Genomic DNA, 14585 nt, shown 5'->3' on the forward strand with positions numbered 1-14585 from the left:
ACAGCAAATAAGCGTGTTTCCTTTAATATTAACTATTTGGCTTCCTGTGCCACACCACACAGAAAAAGATGACAAAAAGACACCCATGTCTGTGCCACCTCAAGGTGAAAACTGGTCAACAATCAAAGACATTTTAAGGATATAATAAAGAATCTGTATTTATTAAAACAATACCATTAAAATAATTTTATATGAGCAGTATTAGTCCACATATCTGATAAAGAGGGCGATGAAGATGCAGCCGAACAGGGACACGGTCGAGGCCGAGATGACCACCACGATTACACTTCCTGCCATGTTGACCAGAGCGCCGAGACCCGCGCCCACAAGGATCTGAGCCAGCTGGACCATGCAGGTGAGGGCGGCACAGTCCACCCCGCTGCCTCGCACACTTCCAATGCTTCCTCGCAACTTCAGTTGTTCCTGGAGAAGGAGGAGGAGACAAAAAAGAGAGCAATATTTGAGGTCATCAAATTCTGTAGTAGCAGAAATGTCAATCAACAGTTGGGTAGAAAGATTCAGCTCTGGGAAATTAAGAGACCACCTCATATGTTTTTTTAAATGATGACTGAAGCTCTCCTCAGGCACCTCAGTCATCTGATGTTGACTTTCATCACCAGCTCATCTGATTCAACTTAATGAGGTATTGACTGAGCATGCCAAGACACATCAACAACCAACAAAAAAGTGTTTTTCTTCCAACAATTGATTTTTGAGCCACCGCCTAAGAGAAGATATTGTATTTTATCATTTCTTTATGAATATACTCCCTCTGGATTATTCAGTTTTCAGCAATATTATGACCAGGTGTTTGTTGTCAGATATAATGTTCTCAATGGGAATAATGTTGTTTAAAACGTGGTCATTCGTCCATTCAGCAAAATCAAAAGTTATATTTTATGCAGAGTCTATAAGCGGAAATTGAAAATCTTATTTTCTTCCAGATCTTTACAATTCCCTGATATTACAGTGAGGGACTTAAATAGAGCAACAAAAATGATCAAACAGGTAAGATCCACATCTGCTCGAAATATGCTGCGTTCAAGAGCAGCCTCAGCTCAAGTATTATATCATCTAACCATCTAGTCTACATGCTTTCAAATGTAAACTGAAATCCAAATGCCTACTTGACTGACTTCCTTATTTAATATATTTTAATTGCGTTATATATATATTGCTTTATTGTTTATTCTTAGCACCCAGGAGTTCCTGGAAAACGGTATTGACACTAAGTGGATTATCCTGGTGTTATAAAGTAAATTAAATTAAAAGGGCACTAAACCAATTTTGGTTTTCTTCACAACGAGTACTACTCAGATGAATCATGTCTTTTGTGGGAGCTGGGTTATCTCAGCTTTGGCTTGAGACTTCAAATGTATAACAGAAAGCACAAGATACATACTGGAAGTATGGATGTTACAAGGCAGGGTAACTAAAAGTATCTTTCTCTTTCACCTTTCTCCCCTCTCTCAATGTCAGCACATCCAAGGAGCTGATTGTGGACTAGAGGAAGCTGACCTGGTATTGCAGTTGCAGCGCCCTCAACTGTAGGCTCTAAAGAGGGTGGTGAAAAGTATTCAGCACATCACCAGGATGGAGCTGCCATCCATGGAGGACCTCTACACCCAGCGGTGTAGGAAGAAAGGCCAGCAGGATTATTACAGAACCCATCCACAAACTCCTCTGCCTGCTGCTGTCTGGGAGACGGTACCGCAGCATCTGGTCCTACACCACCAGGCTCACGGACATTTTTAATGCCAGGATCGACATATTTGCTTAATCTGAGTCTATGTGAAGGTAGAAGGAAGTTGATGCTTTTATTGTTGTAGTCTGAGGAGCTGACGGGGAGAGTATACATGTGAGAGTATGTACAGTTTTCTAAATAAGGTGTTAACAAAGGGAACTGTATATGCAAAATACATATAGCTATGATTGTTCCTTATAAATAAATAAAAAATAATTTGTGAGGGATATGTCTATATTCTTTGATTTTTGGGTAGCTGGAAAAAATGTAATAAATAATGCCTGATATATTTGACTTCAGGACATCTTAAATACATGCTGAAAATCAAACATGTTGACTGTATTCATATAGGTATTTTCCAAACTAAGGGTCCCTAGAAGTGTATGATTCATCTTTTCCCCATGGTCTAGTGTTAAAAAAGTTAACAAAAATCGCAGTAAATCGTAAATATCAAATCGCAATTCTTGTAGAATCGCAATACTTAACAATCGCAATACATATCGTATCGTGAAAGTATCGTCCCAGCCCTATTAACATGTCTATAATATATATTTATTCTTATTATTATGCATATGCATCTACTACATTCCTTTTTAGATTCAGTTTAATCAGTTGCAATTACTGTCTAATTTATATTCCTTTATTTTATATTTTATTTGTGTTATACTTTATTCTTTATTTTAACTTATTTTGTTTTTACTTACATGATCTTCTCTTTCTTTTTTATACATATTTAATCAGCTGACTGCTTCTACATAATTGTTGTGTATGTGATGGATACAAAACTTGAACTTGAACTTGATCCTAACCTCTGCCACACACCCCAGCTCTCTTTTTTTGTCATAGGTTGAGCACAATGTGTTCTGAAAAAAAATGTCTCTTGTCAGCCCAGTACCTCCTCTTCCCGCTGATACTCCGCTACCAGGTTGAATGGGATGGTGTAGAGCGTGCTGGACATGACGCCGAACGCGGTGCAGAGAATGAGCGTGGCGATGATATTGGGGAAGAGGCCAATCAGGCTGGTGCCCAAGCCGAACACAAAGTAGCCCACAAAGTATAATCCCTTCAGGCCGATATATGGGAGGAGGAAACGCTGCACATCTGAAAACACAAACCCACACATCACAACAGAGGAAATTAGTTTTACTTGAGAATCACAGCAGAAAATTTTCTCAGCATACCACACTGTAAATAGAGCCAATTTCACACTCAGAGGCGCAGTGATGCCAGATGTTTGGCTAATCTTTGCTTTGCATGTAGCACAGTATTTCTCTCCCTTTGTTATTTCACATGACTATTGCGCTGAAACACACCTACTTATATGATTTGAATGAAACATCAGCAATCAGGACTGCTAGAAAAAGGACTGCAGTGCACCACAGCATGCAAAATAGAATAAGAGGCGGTAATTGCTCACTACTATCCGCTTCCCTGCACAACCTTGTTGTCATTCACAGAGGAGCTAATGATGTCAGTGCAGGACATGGTGATACTAATAGATGCTGGCTGGGGTGAAATACTCTTTCAGTTACTTACAGGAGTAGAGAGCAGAGGACACTGCATTGATACACAGTCCCCAGCAGCCCACTTCTACTCCTCTCTCATATGTGGTGTAGGCTGTGGAGTTATGGTCTGCATAAGGATTTCCCTTGTACACAATCTGCAAAACAAAAACAGACATAATTTGAGAGTGTTAATATACAGCCAAAGCACACAGCTCCACTGATTTAGATATTAAATGTTGGCTGCCCTTGTTAATACACGCTTTTATCTTTTCACTCAACAGGGAGCCACTGACTCATACATTTCTCATCCCGACTGACAAAGCCTGCGGTTTTAGATCACACGCTGGTGCAGCAGGTCATGATGAACCGTGGCGGTGAGTATGTGCGTCCCGGTGTGAGGTGCATCCTTTGATCAGCATACACGCAGTGAAATTATAAAGCAGTCATCATTATCACACATGTCAGCAGGAGATATAAACAACAAGAGGCTACTCCCCCCTCCGTCTGCCCCCCACACAAACAGGGATAACAGCTTGAAAGTAAAAACATATTGCATCTTGTTCATCTTCATCTCTCTCTCTATGTTATTCCTCTCACTTTGTCACCTTGCATCATTTGACACTAACTAATATAGTTTATAAAATGTCAGAAAATAGTAAAAAAAAAAAAGAAATCTGCAATTAAGGTCTCCAAAATAATTGGCATTTTTGCTTTAAATGATTAATGAACACATTATCAAAATAGTTGAGAACATTTCTGTCAATTAATCACCTAATGGGTTCAGCACTAAACATATTAATAACAACCTTATCTTACATTTTTTGCGAGAAAAACATGTATGTTATAAAGTGTACACATTCTATACATTTTGAGTATGTCATTTTTTTTGCTTTCTTACTGAGAGTCTCATAAGAAGATTGATACCACTCTCCACGTTATATTAATATGAAGCTGTAGCCAGGAGATGGAAGCAATATGAAAACAGCCTATCACAATGTCCCAAAGCCCAAGGTGACATTGTGAAATGTCTTATTTTGTGTGAACAACAGTTCAAACCCTAACAATAGTCAATTTACAATGATATAAAGTAGAGAAAAAGCCACAAATCCTCACATTTGAGATGCTGTAACAAGCAAATATTTGGCATTTCTGTCCGAAAAGAAATTATTCAAACAGTGAATTGATTATCAAAAATAGAAATCTGTATGAAAGTGGAGGGTTAGAAATTACATAAATAACTGCAATTCAGTTCAAATCTGCCATAATGATTGGAAAATAAGCCTGCACACCTGTATGGTAATCGCATTGCACGGTATTCAAAATCAATACCTGTCCCATAAAATCTGTGAAGAAGAGCATGATGCAGAGGAAGGCCGTCCATCCCAGCAGGTGACTGACACACAGGTAGCGGTAGTGGCTTGGCATGTTGATGATCGCTCTCATCATCGACCTGAACGTCATCCTCTTCTGGGCCTGCAGATACACACAATGCATAATGTAGGAAATTGTTTCATATATACATTTTATGTTACACAGGACATATTCACACTACTGTATATCATCTCCACGAGGTTGTTTGGAGAGTTTCCTCTGCAGAGCATGGCCTAATTAACCATTTGAACACCCTCAAGAATATTCAATATTCAATATTCCTTTAAAGGATTGGCTGAGTGGTGGAAGGTCAACACACAGGGGCCGGAGTAATCTTCACCCGGTGTACAATTTATTTTCTTAGTTTACACCAGACAAACAAGCAGGTCAGGCTGGTTTTTGGTGAGAATGTGGAAAAAAACTATATACAAAAATGAAAAATCCAAACAAAAATAACGTTAAAAAAAATAAACGTCTCAAAAAAGCGTATGGCTTCTACCCATAGACTGAACGTATAGTCACCATAATATGACACATTGGTTTGTGGACTGCTGTTTTGACACCCCGAGTTTGGCATTTTGTCCGTCGCCCTCTTGTTTTTTGCAACCAGAAGTGACACGAGAGGGTGGAGCTAAGTACAACCAAATTTTCAGGCGACCAAAAAGGTTATAATTAACTTTCATGAACTGAAAACACACTGTGAAAAGCTCTACGACGAAAACAGAGACAACTGACAGACCGGACAACGCCGTGGTAACGACCTGTCAATCACAAGGTGCCACACCCTAAAGCATCCCTTGCTTTATGGTCTATTTGACTCTAAATCTCTTCTACTAATTTTCTCCCTCTTGTTAGTAAAAAGGAAGCTTCTCCTACAGACAAACCAAAGCTAATTAAATAAGACATTAAAATAACATTTGTATTAACTAACCATATTCTAATTGTCCTAACATAGAAATATTAACAATATAGATTACTTTAAAAATACTACCCCCTAGCATGTAATATGGATAGCGGCTCATGCAACAAACATTTGGTTCATTGAAGTTGAATATAACCAATTAATGAGTTTGAATTGAATGTATTAATCCCTCTCTTGTTGCAAAGCTTTAAGCCCCAGTTATACTTCAGTTATCTTCATTTTGTGAAATAAATTTGAACGGGTGTTCTTTTGGTCTCTGATGTTTAAGGGAACATTTTGGACCCTGAGACTAGAATTACTGACATACAGTATCTGCTCGTCTGAAGCTACTGTTTGTCACCACTTTTATGGCAGCACCATGAGATGAAATGAAAATATTCCCAGTCTTGTGCACACATTTTCTTGTAATTCAGCACAAGTATATCAAAGGCTTTATCTTCATCTCTCTGAAGGTTAACTCTCAGAATCTGCATTAAGCCTTCCAAGAATATTGTCAACGCGCTCAAGTCTTTCAATAAAGACAAATTTACTTTCTATTAACTACCCATTTCACCACCACTTAGCTTTCACTAGAGGTTGCATTAAGGCTTCATTATAAGTCCATTTTCTCTGAACTGCTCCATTAATTTTCTCCCTGTGACCATGAGCATGGATGAAAATAAATTGTGTTCATTATTTTACCAAATGTATATCTATGCTCAGAGACTGTTTATCACATACCTCCTTGTTTGGCTGCTTGGCACTGGAGGTCACTGAGTTGGCCTCCCCCAGAGCAGAGAACGACCGAGGCCTGAGGTCTGGGACGGATGCAGGTCCTACAGGTGAGACGGGCTCTTTAGCCAGCGCTCCGTAACCATTGCTGTGGGAGCCCAGTAGGCGGAGGGCGCTGAGAGGTGAGGTATCGGAGGAAGACGGGTCTTTGCCCAGAGGTTGCTCTGGAATACTGAATAGGTGCACGGTGAGGAAGATGCCCCAGGTCAATGCTGAGAAGAAGTAGATGACTTGGTACTCGGAGCCCAGCAGCTGACCCAAAATAGAGTGACCCCAGTCCATAGCTCCCACCAGGTAGCCAAACGCTCCCCCCAGACCTGGAATACACAGCAGCAAAGGTTAAAACATTGTGGGCAGAAAAGTGCAGTTATTAATAATAATAAATACTGTACAGAAGAACCCTTCCCTTCCTTTGAGAGAGCTGTTGCGTGGGCAACATTATCATTCATATGGATTGTGTTGTTCACTCTGTTTTCGGTCTCCAACAGCTCTTGACTGTCTCTTTAGCTGCTAAATGTTCCACTATGTTCACCAGCTAGTCGCTAATGGTGTCTGTCTGCTGTTTGGTGGTGAGCCTGTAGTGTGCAGTGGGTGTCTATAGAGCTTTTTTTGGTGAAAGCAGCAGTCTGCTGAGGCTGAAAAGGATCCCATGAGAGCAGTTAGGTATTAAATATGTAGAAATTTGTTAGAAAAATCACTAGAATATGTGTGATTATGTGTACGGCAAAAATCAAAATCACTTAGTGTGGAGTTCCTCTTTAAAAATGACATGCATGCTTAACCTGTATGATGTATTTCAGTGTGTCTATAGGTTTGGTAATAGTTTAGGTTGTGCATGCATAAAAAATAAATAATAACATGGTGCTGTTAGCACTTTCGCCTGACAGCAAGAGGGTCACAGGTTCAAACCCTTTACGTTCGGGGCCCTTCTGTGTGGCGTTTGCATGTTCTCCCCGTGTTAGCGTGGGTTTTCTCTGAGGTCTTTTCAGCTATTATCTGGAAAAGTGTGATTTTCAGCTTTTTATCTTGTAGCAGCTGAACAGCCATATTAAACTGTTACTGAAATGGCACTATGCATGCATTGAGAAAGATAACACGTGTATATATACTCAGATATTATATGTACAGTATATATACTGGACATACTGTACAACTAAAAGAATAAATACATCTTGTAATTTTCACTGGCACTACTAGAAAAAGAAGTATTACAAAAAGAAAAAGTGTTGTATATCAACATACAGCTGCACAGTTTGAATTTAATTGCTGCACAATTAGGAAATTATAACAGTTGACATGGAGCACACATCCACATTAAATAGTGAGCACCACATTCGTATAAAAGAGGAGATAGTTATATATTATTAGATTACAGTAAAGCACTGCAGTAAGACACAGCTACACACTTTCAAACTCAATATGCAGACAGTGGCTCCAATGAAGTTGAATTTTGCCACTAACATGAAGGCTCACCAGCTGCAGACAGCCAGCGTGTGCTCTGGTGTGGCGCTAAATGTCATATCTCTCCCAACACAGCCTCCTCTCCTTTCTATAAAAGGAAATCTAAATGCTGACAGCTTCAGGAAAGGTGAGAGACTGTGACTGAATGCACAGAAAACCCTCGTTGAATCCGCTCCACTTTATATGTTGGATGCTGGTATAGTATATGAGTGCACAGCCTGTTTATGCAACAGAAGATCTAAAAGCTTTTGATGGGATGAAGTTCCTTTAATCTTGCCCTTAAAGGAGACATTCATGCGCTGGAGTATAAAACTGATGTGGTTGTATGAGAAGCAGTTTTGTTGACTGATGCTTCTCGCTAAATGGGATCACATGCCTACATGATGATACACACACATACACGAGTCAATGGATTTAAAAAGCAAAATTAAATAACACAAAATGTGCTTGATTGACTGCGGCTCCCAGAGCAGATATATAAAATCTTTTACTATCGGTCACAAGAAATAGAGGCTATTTTTCAACATCAGCGACTGGCAGGTAAAGTAATAACCACTTCAGGAGAAGCCACGCTTCACTTGCGTCTGCATGACTGGAACATTGTTGGTGGTGTGCTGCATCAATCACTCTCCTCTGATCCAAGACCCTTCTCCCTTTTCTTTCTGTGTCATTAATGTCACCAGTGTGTGTACCTTTCTGCCCCCGCAATAACTGTGAACTTCTTATTGCAGCACAGTGCAACAGAGCAAAACAGAGATGTCATGACTGTGGCTCAACTGTGGATGGTCTCAAAAATATACACACAGAGAGATTGAAAACGAGAAGGGACGAGATTTAATATCAGCAAGGTGCAATTTGATGTAAATAGGTCATCGGGTATCAATCAAACTGGAACGGTTTCACATTATTTAAGATTTCTGTAAGGATGAACGAGCTCACAGAGAGAGGACCGAGTAGTTTGTATACATCAATTAATGACAAAATTTCAAAAAGTATTGCAAACAAGAGTCTAAAGCAACGCTAGCAGCACTGTGAGGTTGTTATCACTGACTAACGGTGAAGACCCACTGGAGTTCAACCCATTCATTTTTTATGGGACACGAGCAAATCGCTTTGCAAGGCATTGTGGGATTCCAGGCCAAGTGGGACTGACAAACGATGGGATGGGATGGAATTTGAACAATTTCAACTTTATTTAAATAAGAGCAAAAGATCTCTCTTTTCTATGTCCTTGGCCTCCAGGCACTGTACTCGACATCGGTCTTGATCTCGAGACCGGTCTCAAGACCAGTTCTTGAGGGTCTCGTCTCGGGATCGACCGCATTTTCATTGGGCTGCCTTGTCTCGGTCTCAGACGACTCTGGATTTAATTTCAAGACCGGTCAAGACCACTAAACTGCCTGTGCATTGTCTGATTTATTTGTTAGCATCATTACTGTGGTTGCTCATAGAAAACAAAGGAACATTCCCACACATAAAAGTCACCTCTGCAATGCCTATACAGTATATATGGCATACATATATGGCAATAACAGCGAGGTGAATGAAAAGGAATCTTGCAATGTCATGCAGTGTGGGACTCGCACTGGTCTGGTCTTGGTCTTGACTTGGTCTCGATACATTCTGGTTTTGGTCATGACTTGGTCTCGGTTTAGGCGGTCTTGACTACGACACTGCCTCCAGGATTAGAGATACTAACAAAAACAAAGTGCTACTTGGCACAACGTCATGTAAATTGTTGGAGAAAGAGCAGGTTGCTTTTTTAGACTATGTTTGCAAATGTGTAAGCTACTACTCGCTAGATAAAAAGTCATTGGGCTTCATCCTCTTGGCACCATGAGTGTCTGCACCAAATGTCACGGAGATCCAATAATTAAGATATTTCGGTCTGAACCAATGTGGTGGAGCCAACATAGTCATTCATGGAGCCACACAGCCAGCAAGGCTAAAAAAGACTTAAAAAATGTTCCACCTGCTTATGTGTCCCGCTTTCTCATACCTGTTGCTGTAGAAAAGTACTCATCCATAGTGGCTTATGTGGTTTGGTAAGTATTGATCATTGCATTTCACATGTTCACAGGTTCATTATGTGATTAGAAAAGCTCACACAAAAGGTACAGGAATCACAACAATTCTCGCTCCCTCCTCCTCCTCAAACCTTGCATACCAGCGGTGGCAGCGGCGTCTAAGGAGTCATGTGCCTGGCTTCTGTCTCTCTCAGCCCAGACCCATGACTGCAGCACATGACTAGCTCAGGGCTGGATTACTGCGTGCTCACACCACCCGGTGCCTGCTGACAGCTGAGTGCACCACTGACGCTCACGCCGATAACATCCTCTTGTCCTAGCAGGGCATGAAACAATATTTGCTATTTTTTTTTAAGACTTGTAAGGTTATGGTGGTTTACAGAAAGGGTTTAAAAAAGAATAATGATACCTAAATATGATGTTTCTCTCATGTATATTGTATAAAGTAATAAAGCATGCAATCTTCTAACCTACTCATTATTAACTCATCCAAAGTAAAGAGATGTCCATTCGGCCAAACTCTCTCAGAACAGGGTGTGTAAATATCCAGGATGTAACAAGTGCAACTGCACCTTGTTCACCTCCGCTACATTTAGCACTCTTCAGAGAAAAAGTTTAGTAAATGAAAATCTCCAGATGAGGAATCAAACAAAGTGATGCTTCGGCTGGCATCAGTTTACATCCATTATGTCGGCTGAGAACCTCACTTTTCTTGTATGACCCTGAACGTTGGACACATTTGACAGTACAAATGGTGAATTGAGCAAAATGTCGATGGCTTCCAAAACATGACAGCTTGTCTGTATCAAAGTGGCTTAGGAAAACACAATTTAAAGTTTTGGAAAGGCAGCCAAAACCCCTCCGAGATGTCACGATTGGATCTGAAACTCATGTTCAAAAACTCACAAATTCCTCGGAGGAAAGGGATGAAAGAGTGAGCCAAACATAATTCCCTGAGAGGCTTGTTAGAAAAGGAGACATTTGGTAGCATTTGGTAATCAAAAGAGGAATATTTTTCACATGGGGACATTACACTGGCAAGATTTCAATGACAAATTCATGAAATAATTAACAAAATGTGTGTCTCATTCAGAGGTCTGTTTTTCTATATTTTCAATCTGGTTATACTTTATTGAATAATATTTAGCGTCAAATCTATGTCAAAACTTATTGAAATCTTCCACAGAGGTAAATATGTTTTCACAGTAATGTGAGGCAACAATGAGATCACATTTTGTGAAAAACAACACTGGTGAGAGTGAACTAAAACAGTTAAGTTGTGGATTGTAAAACCAAAACAATGAGCAAAAACACGCTAAAAGGTATCCAGTAAAAACTTAAAGTGAGACTTCCTGAAGTGTTCTCATCACCGTGAGGTTGCCAGGCAACCAGCAGAAGAACGTCACCTGGGCCAATTACCTATCTGGCACATAACCACCATGTGGAACTATAGATCAAACAACCAAGCCATAATTAGTGAACTTTAGAGATGTTGGTAGGCAGATGTATTTACCTATTGACAGAGTCAGGCTAGCTGTTTCCCCCTGTTTCCAGTCTTTATGCTAAGCTAAGCTAACCGTCTTCATAATGAGAACGGTATCAACCTTCTCATCTCCTGGCGACAGTCTTATCACACCTATCAGAAGACAGACATCCAACTGCTTACTGAACATGCAGGCCACTCACAGACAGCAACGCACTTCATTAAATGTTCACACCTCCTTCAGTATGTGCTGGTCCACCCACCAGTATCTCCATACACCTTTGGTAACGTGTTATGTGAGCTATTAACACTGAAAAACTCTCACCAAGCAAATAATGAATGCTGATTAGTTCAAAGCAAACCCATCAAGATGCACGTTGGAAACAGCCAGCGAGGACAGAATCTGTATTACACACCTGTGAGTAGAGCATGGTAGTGTAGACCTCTCTCCTTGTCTTGATATGAACACACATCAAACAGGTAGGCCTTGATGGGCCCGTCGATGAAGTCTGCAGCGAAGTCAAACAGCACGACTCCAAGCATTACCACCACTATGGCCCATGTGCTCCTCAGTGACCTGTCGCTGACTAGTGCTGCAAAACAGAACAGAAACATCATCAAGCACTGTAACTAACAATGCAATGATACCTCAGGGGCAACTGTGGCTCAGAGGGTAGAGCAGGTTGTTGGAAGGTCGGTGGTTCGATCCCTGGCTGCTCCTGGCTGTCCTTGAGCAAGACACTTAACCCCAATTTGCTCCCGAAGGCATAGCCATCAGTGTTTGAATGTGTGTGTGAATGGGTGAATGCTGACATGTAGTGTAAAGTGCTTTGAGTGGTCGGAAGACTAGAAAAGCGCTATATAAGTCCAAGTCCATTTACCATTTACCATTACCTCCTGATCAATAGATTATTTTTACTGAACTTGAAGTGGCAAGTACAGATACACGTCACAGGAAATTGAATCCCAGAGGAAAAGGACTCTGAGAGGCAAAAACAATTATGTCTGAAAGGTAACAATTTAAAACCTGGCTGTTTATAATAATGCATTCTTATTTGTTCTCTACAAAAGGAATGAAAGGCGTTACAAATATATTCCTGAACAAAACAACATGTAATTTGAACATAATGGAATGGATTTTTTGTGATTCAAGTAGGAGATAATTAATATGTTTAGAAAGGCAGGAATAATATAAAAGCCTGTTAAACTTTAATGTACTGTAGCAGAGAGAGATTTCACAGACCGAACTGACCTTTCTGTAGCTATTTATTACATACATTTATGTACATATTTATTTCGACCTCAGATTTGAAATAACACTTCAAACTAGTATACACATGTTGCTATTTCTTTTGTTTGATTGTACAGTCTCATTATAAAAGATATTTCTCAACCTAGTGTACTAAATACTCCCCCAAGCTTTACACATTCACTGGGTTCACAGAGTGTTTTGTTAATATGCTAAAATGTGCAGCAGATTGTTCATTTGCTTGTGCTGTTCAATGTCAATGATTTACTGAGGTATTTCAAGCTCTATCATTAAAAGTTTCCAGGGCTGACCTTGCACATTCAAGTGGGTGAAATTATAAATGAATATGCACTTAACTCCACACTGATCCTGTTCAATACAGCAGCACTATAGCTCTCAGCAGTGAATCACTTCATGTGTCTAAGAAAAGCTCACAGATTCTTTTGTGAGGAGAACTTCTCGTGATGCTGGATTCTCAGGAAACAAGTCCGGGGTTATTTAAATGTTAGCAATTGTTTTCCCATTTCCCAAGTAAAGGTGCGGTGATGTTTTCTCAGTCATGCCTCACCATCTGTCTGTGTCAGCGGGCATCGCCTCAGGACCAGCCCAACAAGTCACACATTCAACTTCAGTCACAAGTTAAAAGTGTGAGCATCAGAGCCTCTCGGGACCTTATGTCCACACATTTAACAAGTTCAGTGTTGATGTTTTTTTTCTTGATGGATGTGTCACTTTTAAGCGAGACTGGCAGTTCGTAAAAGTCTAAGAGATAAGAAAAAGCTTTCACGGCAAAAAAATAAAAGTTGTAGTCATGGTATCAGTGGGACAATGATCTAATTAGATCATAAAATCTTATATGGTGTGGTTGCGTTTGTTGAGTTTTACAAGATAAGTCACAATTATTCTGCATATTTCCAAGCAAGAGCATACATTAGAATGAGATCAAGGTGATGTCAGATTTTAAAATTTCTGTTTCTTTGATAGAAAGAACTGATTATTGATTCTCTTTTATTCCCTCTGAATCAAAGGCACAGTCGGCCCCCATAACGAGAACTCACTTTCTGATATGACAAGACTAAAAATATACCTTCCCCTCTCACCATCCCTTTCTCAAAATCTTCCCACCCATCTCTCACCTGAGATGACTGCATCTCCGTTCAGGAACAGGGTGATTCCCAGCAGCATGAGGATGCCCAGGGCCAAGATGTAAGGCCTCCGCCGGCCCCACGACGAGCGGCAGTAGTCGCTGGCCGAGCCGATGATGGGCTGGAGCAGGAAGCCCAGGATGGGGCTGATCAGCCACACCAAGCTGTACAGGCTGCGTGGCAGGCCCACGCTCAGAAGTACCGGTGTAACGAATGCTGCCTCCACGGCCAAGCAGAATTCCCTTCCAAACATGACCATGCCGTGGAGGATAAGGCGGCCCCGTGAGCGCCTGGGGTGCTCCACGGCTCCAAACACAGCGTTCTCCCCGCTGTCCATGTAGTCCTCTTTGGAGCCAGTGAAGTCTGTTGGGTACAAAGAAGTGCTGATGTGTTTGCCAGGCTCCTGGAGCCGGCAGGGTTGAGGCCTCGCAGACCGGTCCTCTGATAGAAGGGTCATGGTGGAGAGAGAGGGGGAAGAGGGGTAGAAGGAGAAAGGGAGAAGGAGAACGACAAGAGGAGATTTGAGTGGAAAGAGACAAAGAGTATGGTAGTGTCTCTCTCAGTCCGCCAGGTGATGGATAAATGGCCAAATGCCCAATCCCTGCACTGGCGCTCAGCTTGAGCTAATCCTCCACTCTACTGCATAGCTGAGCAATGAGTCCACACAGCTTTAGTTTACATGTGAAGTCTGCCTCCTGGTCTGAACCGAGCAGAGTGGCGCTCATTGAGGAACAGGGGGAGAGGGGAGGAGAGAAAGAAATGGGTGTTTTTAAGAGATTACTGAAGGTTTCTTCCCCTTCTTCAGTATTTAAAGTACTGTAGTAGTACTGTAGTGAAAGGCCCGGGGCAATTCATGTGAGTGTGTGTAAGGACATGCATTTGTGTGTGTGGTAAAGCCTAAAGAGGG

The 14585-nt window shown here is 41.0% G+C and overlaps 1 protein-coding gene across 2 annotated transcripts; it reads right to left on the reverse strand.

Moving 5' to 3' along the window:
- Window positions 1-131: 131 nt before the first annotated feature.
- Window positions 132-14585, reverse strand: slc45a2 (solute carrier family 45 member 2). 2 transcript variants are annotated; one of them, XM_074617513.1, is made up of 7 exons: window positions 13670-14585; window positions 11701-11877; window positions 6263-6630; window positions 4579-4722; window positions 3281-3404; window positions 2640-2845; window positions 132-423 (listed from the first exon to the last, which is right to left on the reverse strand). In XM_074617513.1, the coding sequence occupies exons 1-7, from the start codon at window positions 14133-14135 to the stop codon at window positions 202-204; spliced, it is 1707 nt and encodes a 568-aa protein (XP_074473614.1). In that variant the 5' UTR covers window positions 14136-14585; the 3' UTR covers window positions 132-201. The 2 variants fall into 2 exon arrangements, with proteins under 2 accessions (XP_074473614.1, XP_074473615.1); XM_074617514.1 differs by lacking the exons at window positions 11701-11877; window positions 13670-14585 and adding an exon at window positions 9774-10063.

The sequence above is a fragment of the Sebastes fasciatus genome, chromosome 19, assembly GCF_043250625.1.
Source record: "Sebastes fasciatus isolate fSebFas1 chromosome 19, fSebFas1.pri, whole genome shotgun sequence".
In the NCBI taxonomy this organism is placed as follows: domain Eukaryota; kingdom Metazoa; phylum Chordata; class Actinopteri; order Perciformes; family Sebastidae; genus Sebastes; species Sebastes fasciatus.

Coding starts and splice junctions, on each gene's coding strand:
- slc45a2 (XM_074617513.1), bottom strand. CDS start 14,135: ATGACCCTTCTATCAGAGGACCGGTCTGCGAGGCCTCAACCCTGCCGG. Junction 3,405..4,578: donor TCACAGATTTTATGGGACAG/GTATTGATTTTG, acceptor TTTGTTTTGCAG/ATTGTGTACAAGGGAAATCC. Junction 424..2,639: donor AGTATCAGCGGGAAGAGGAG/GTACTGGGCTGA, acceptor CTCCTTCTCCAG/GAACAACTGAAGTTGCGAGG.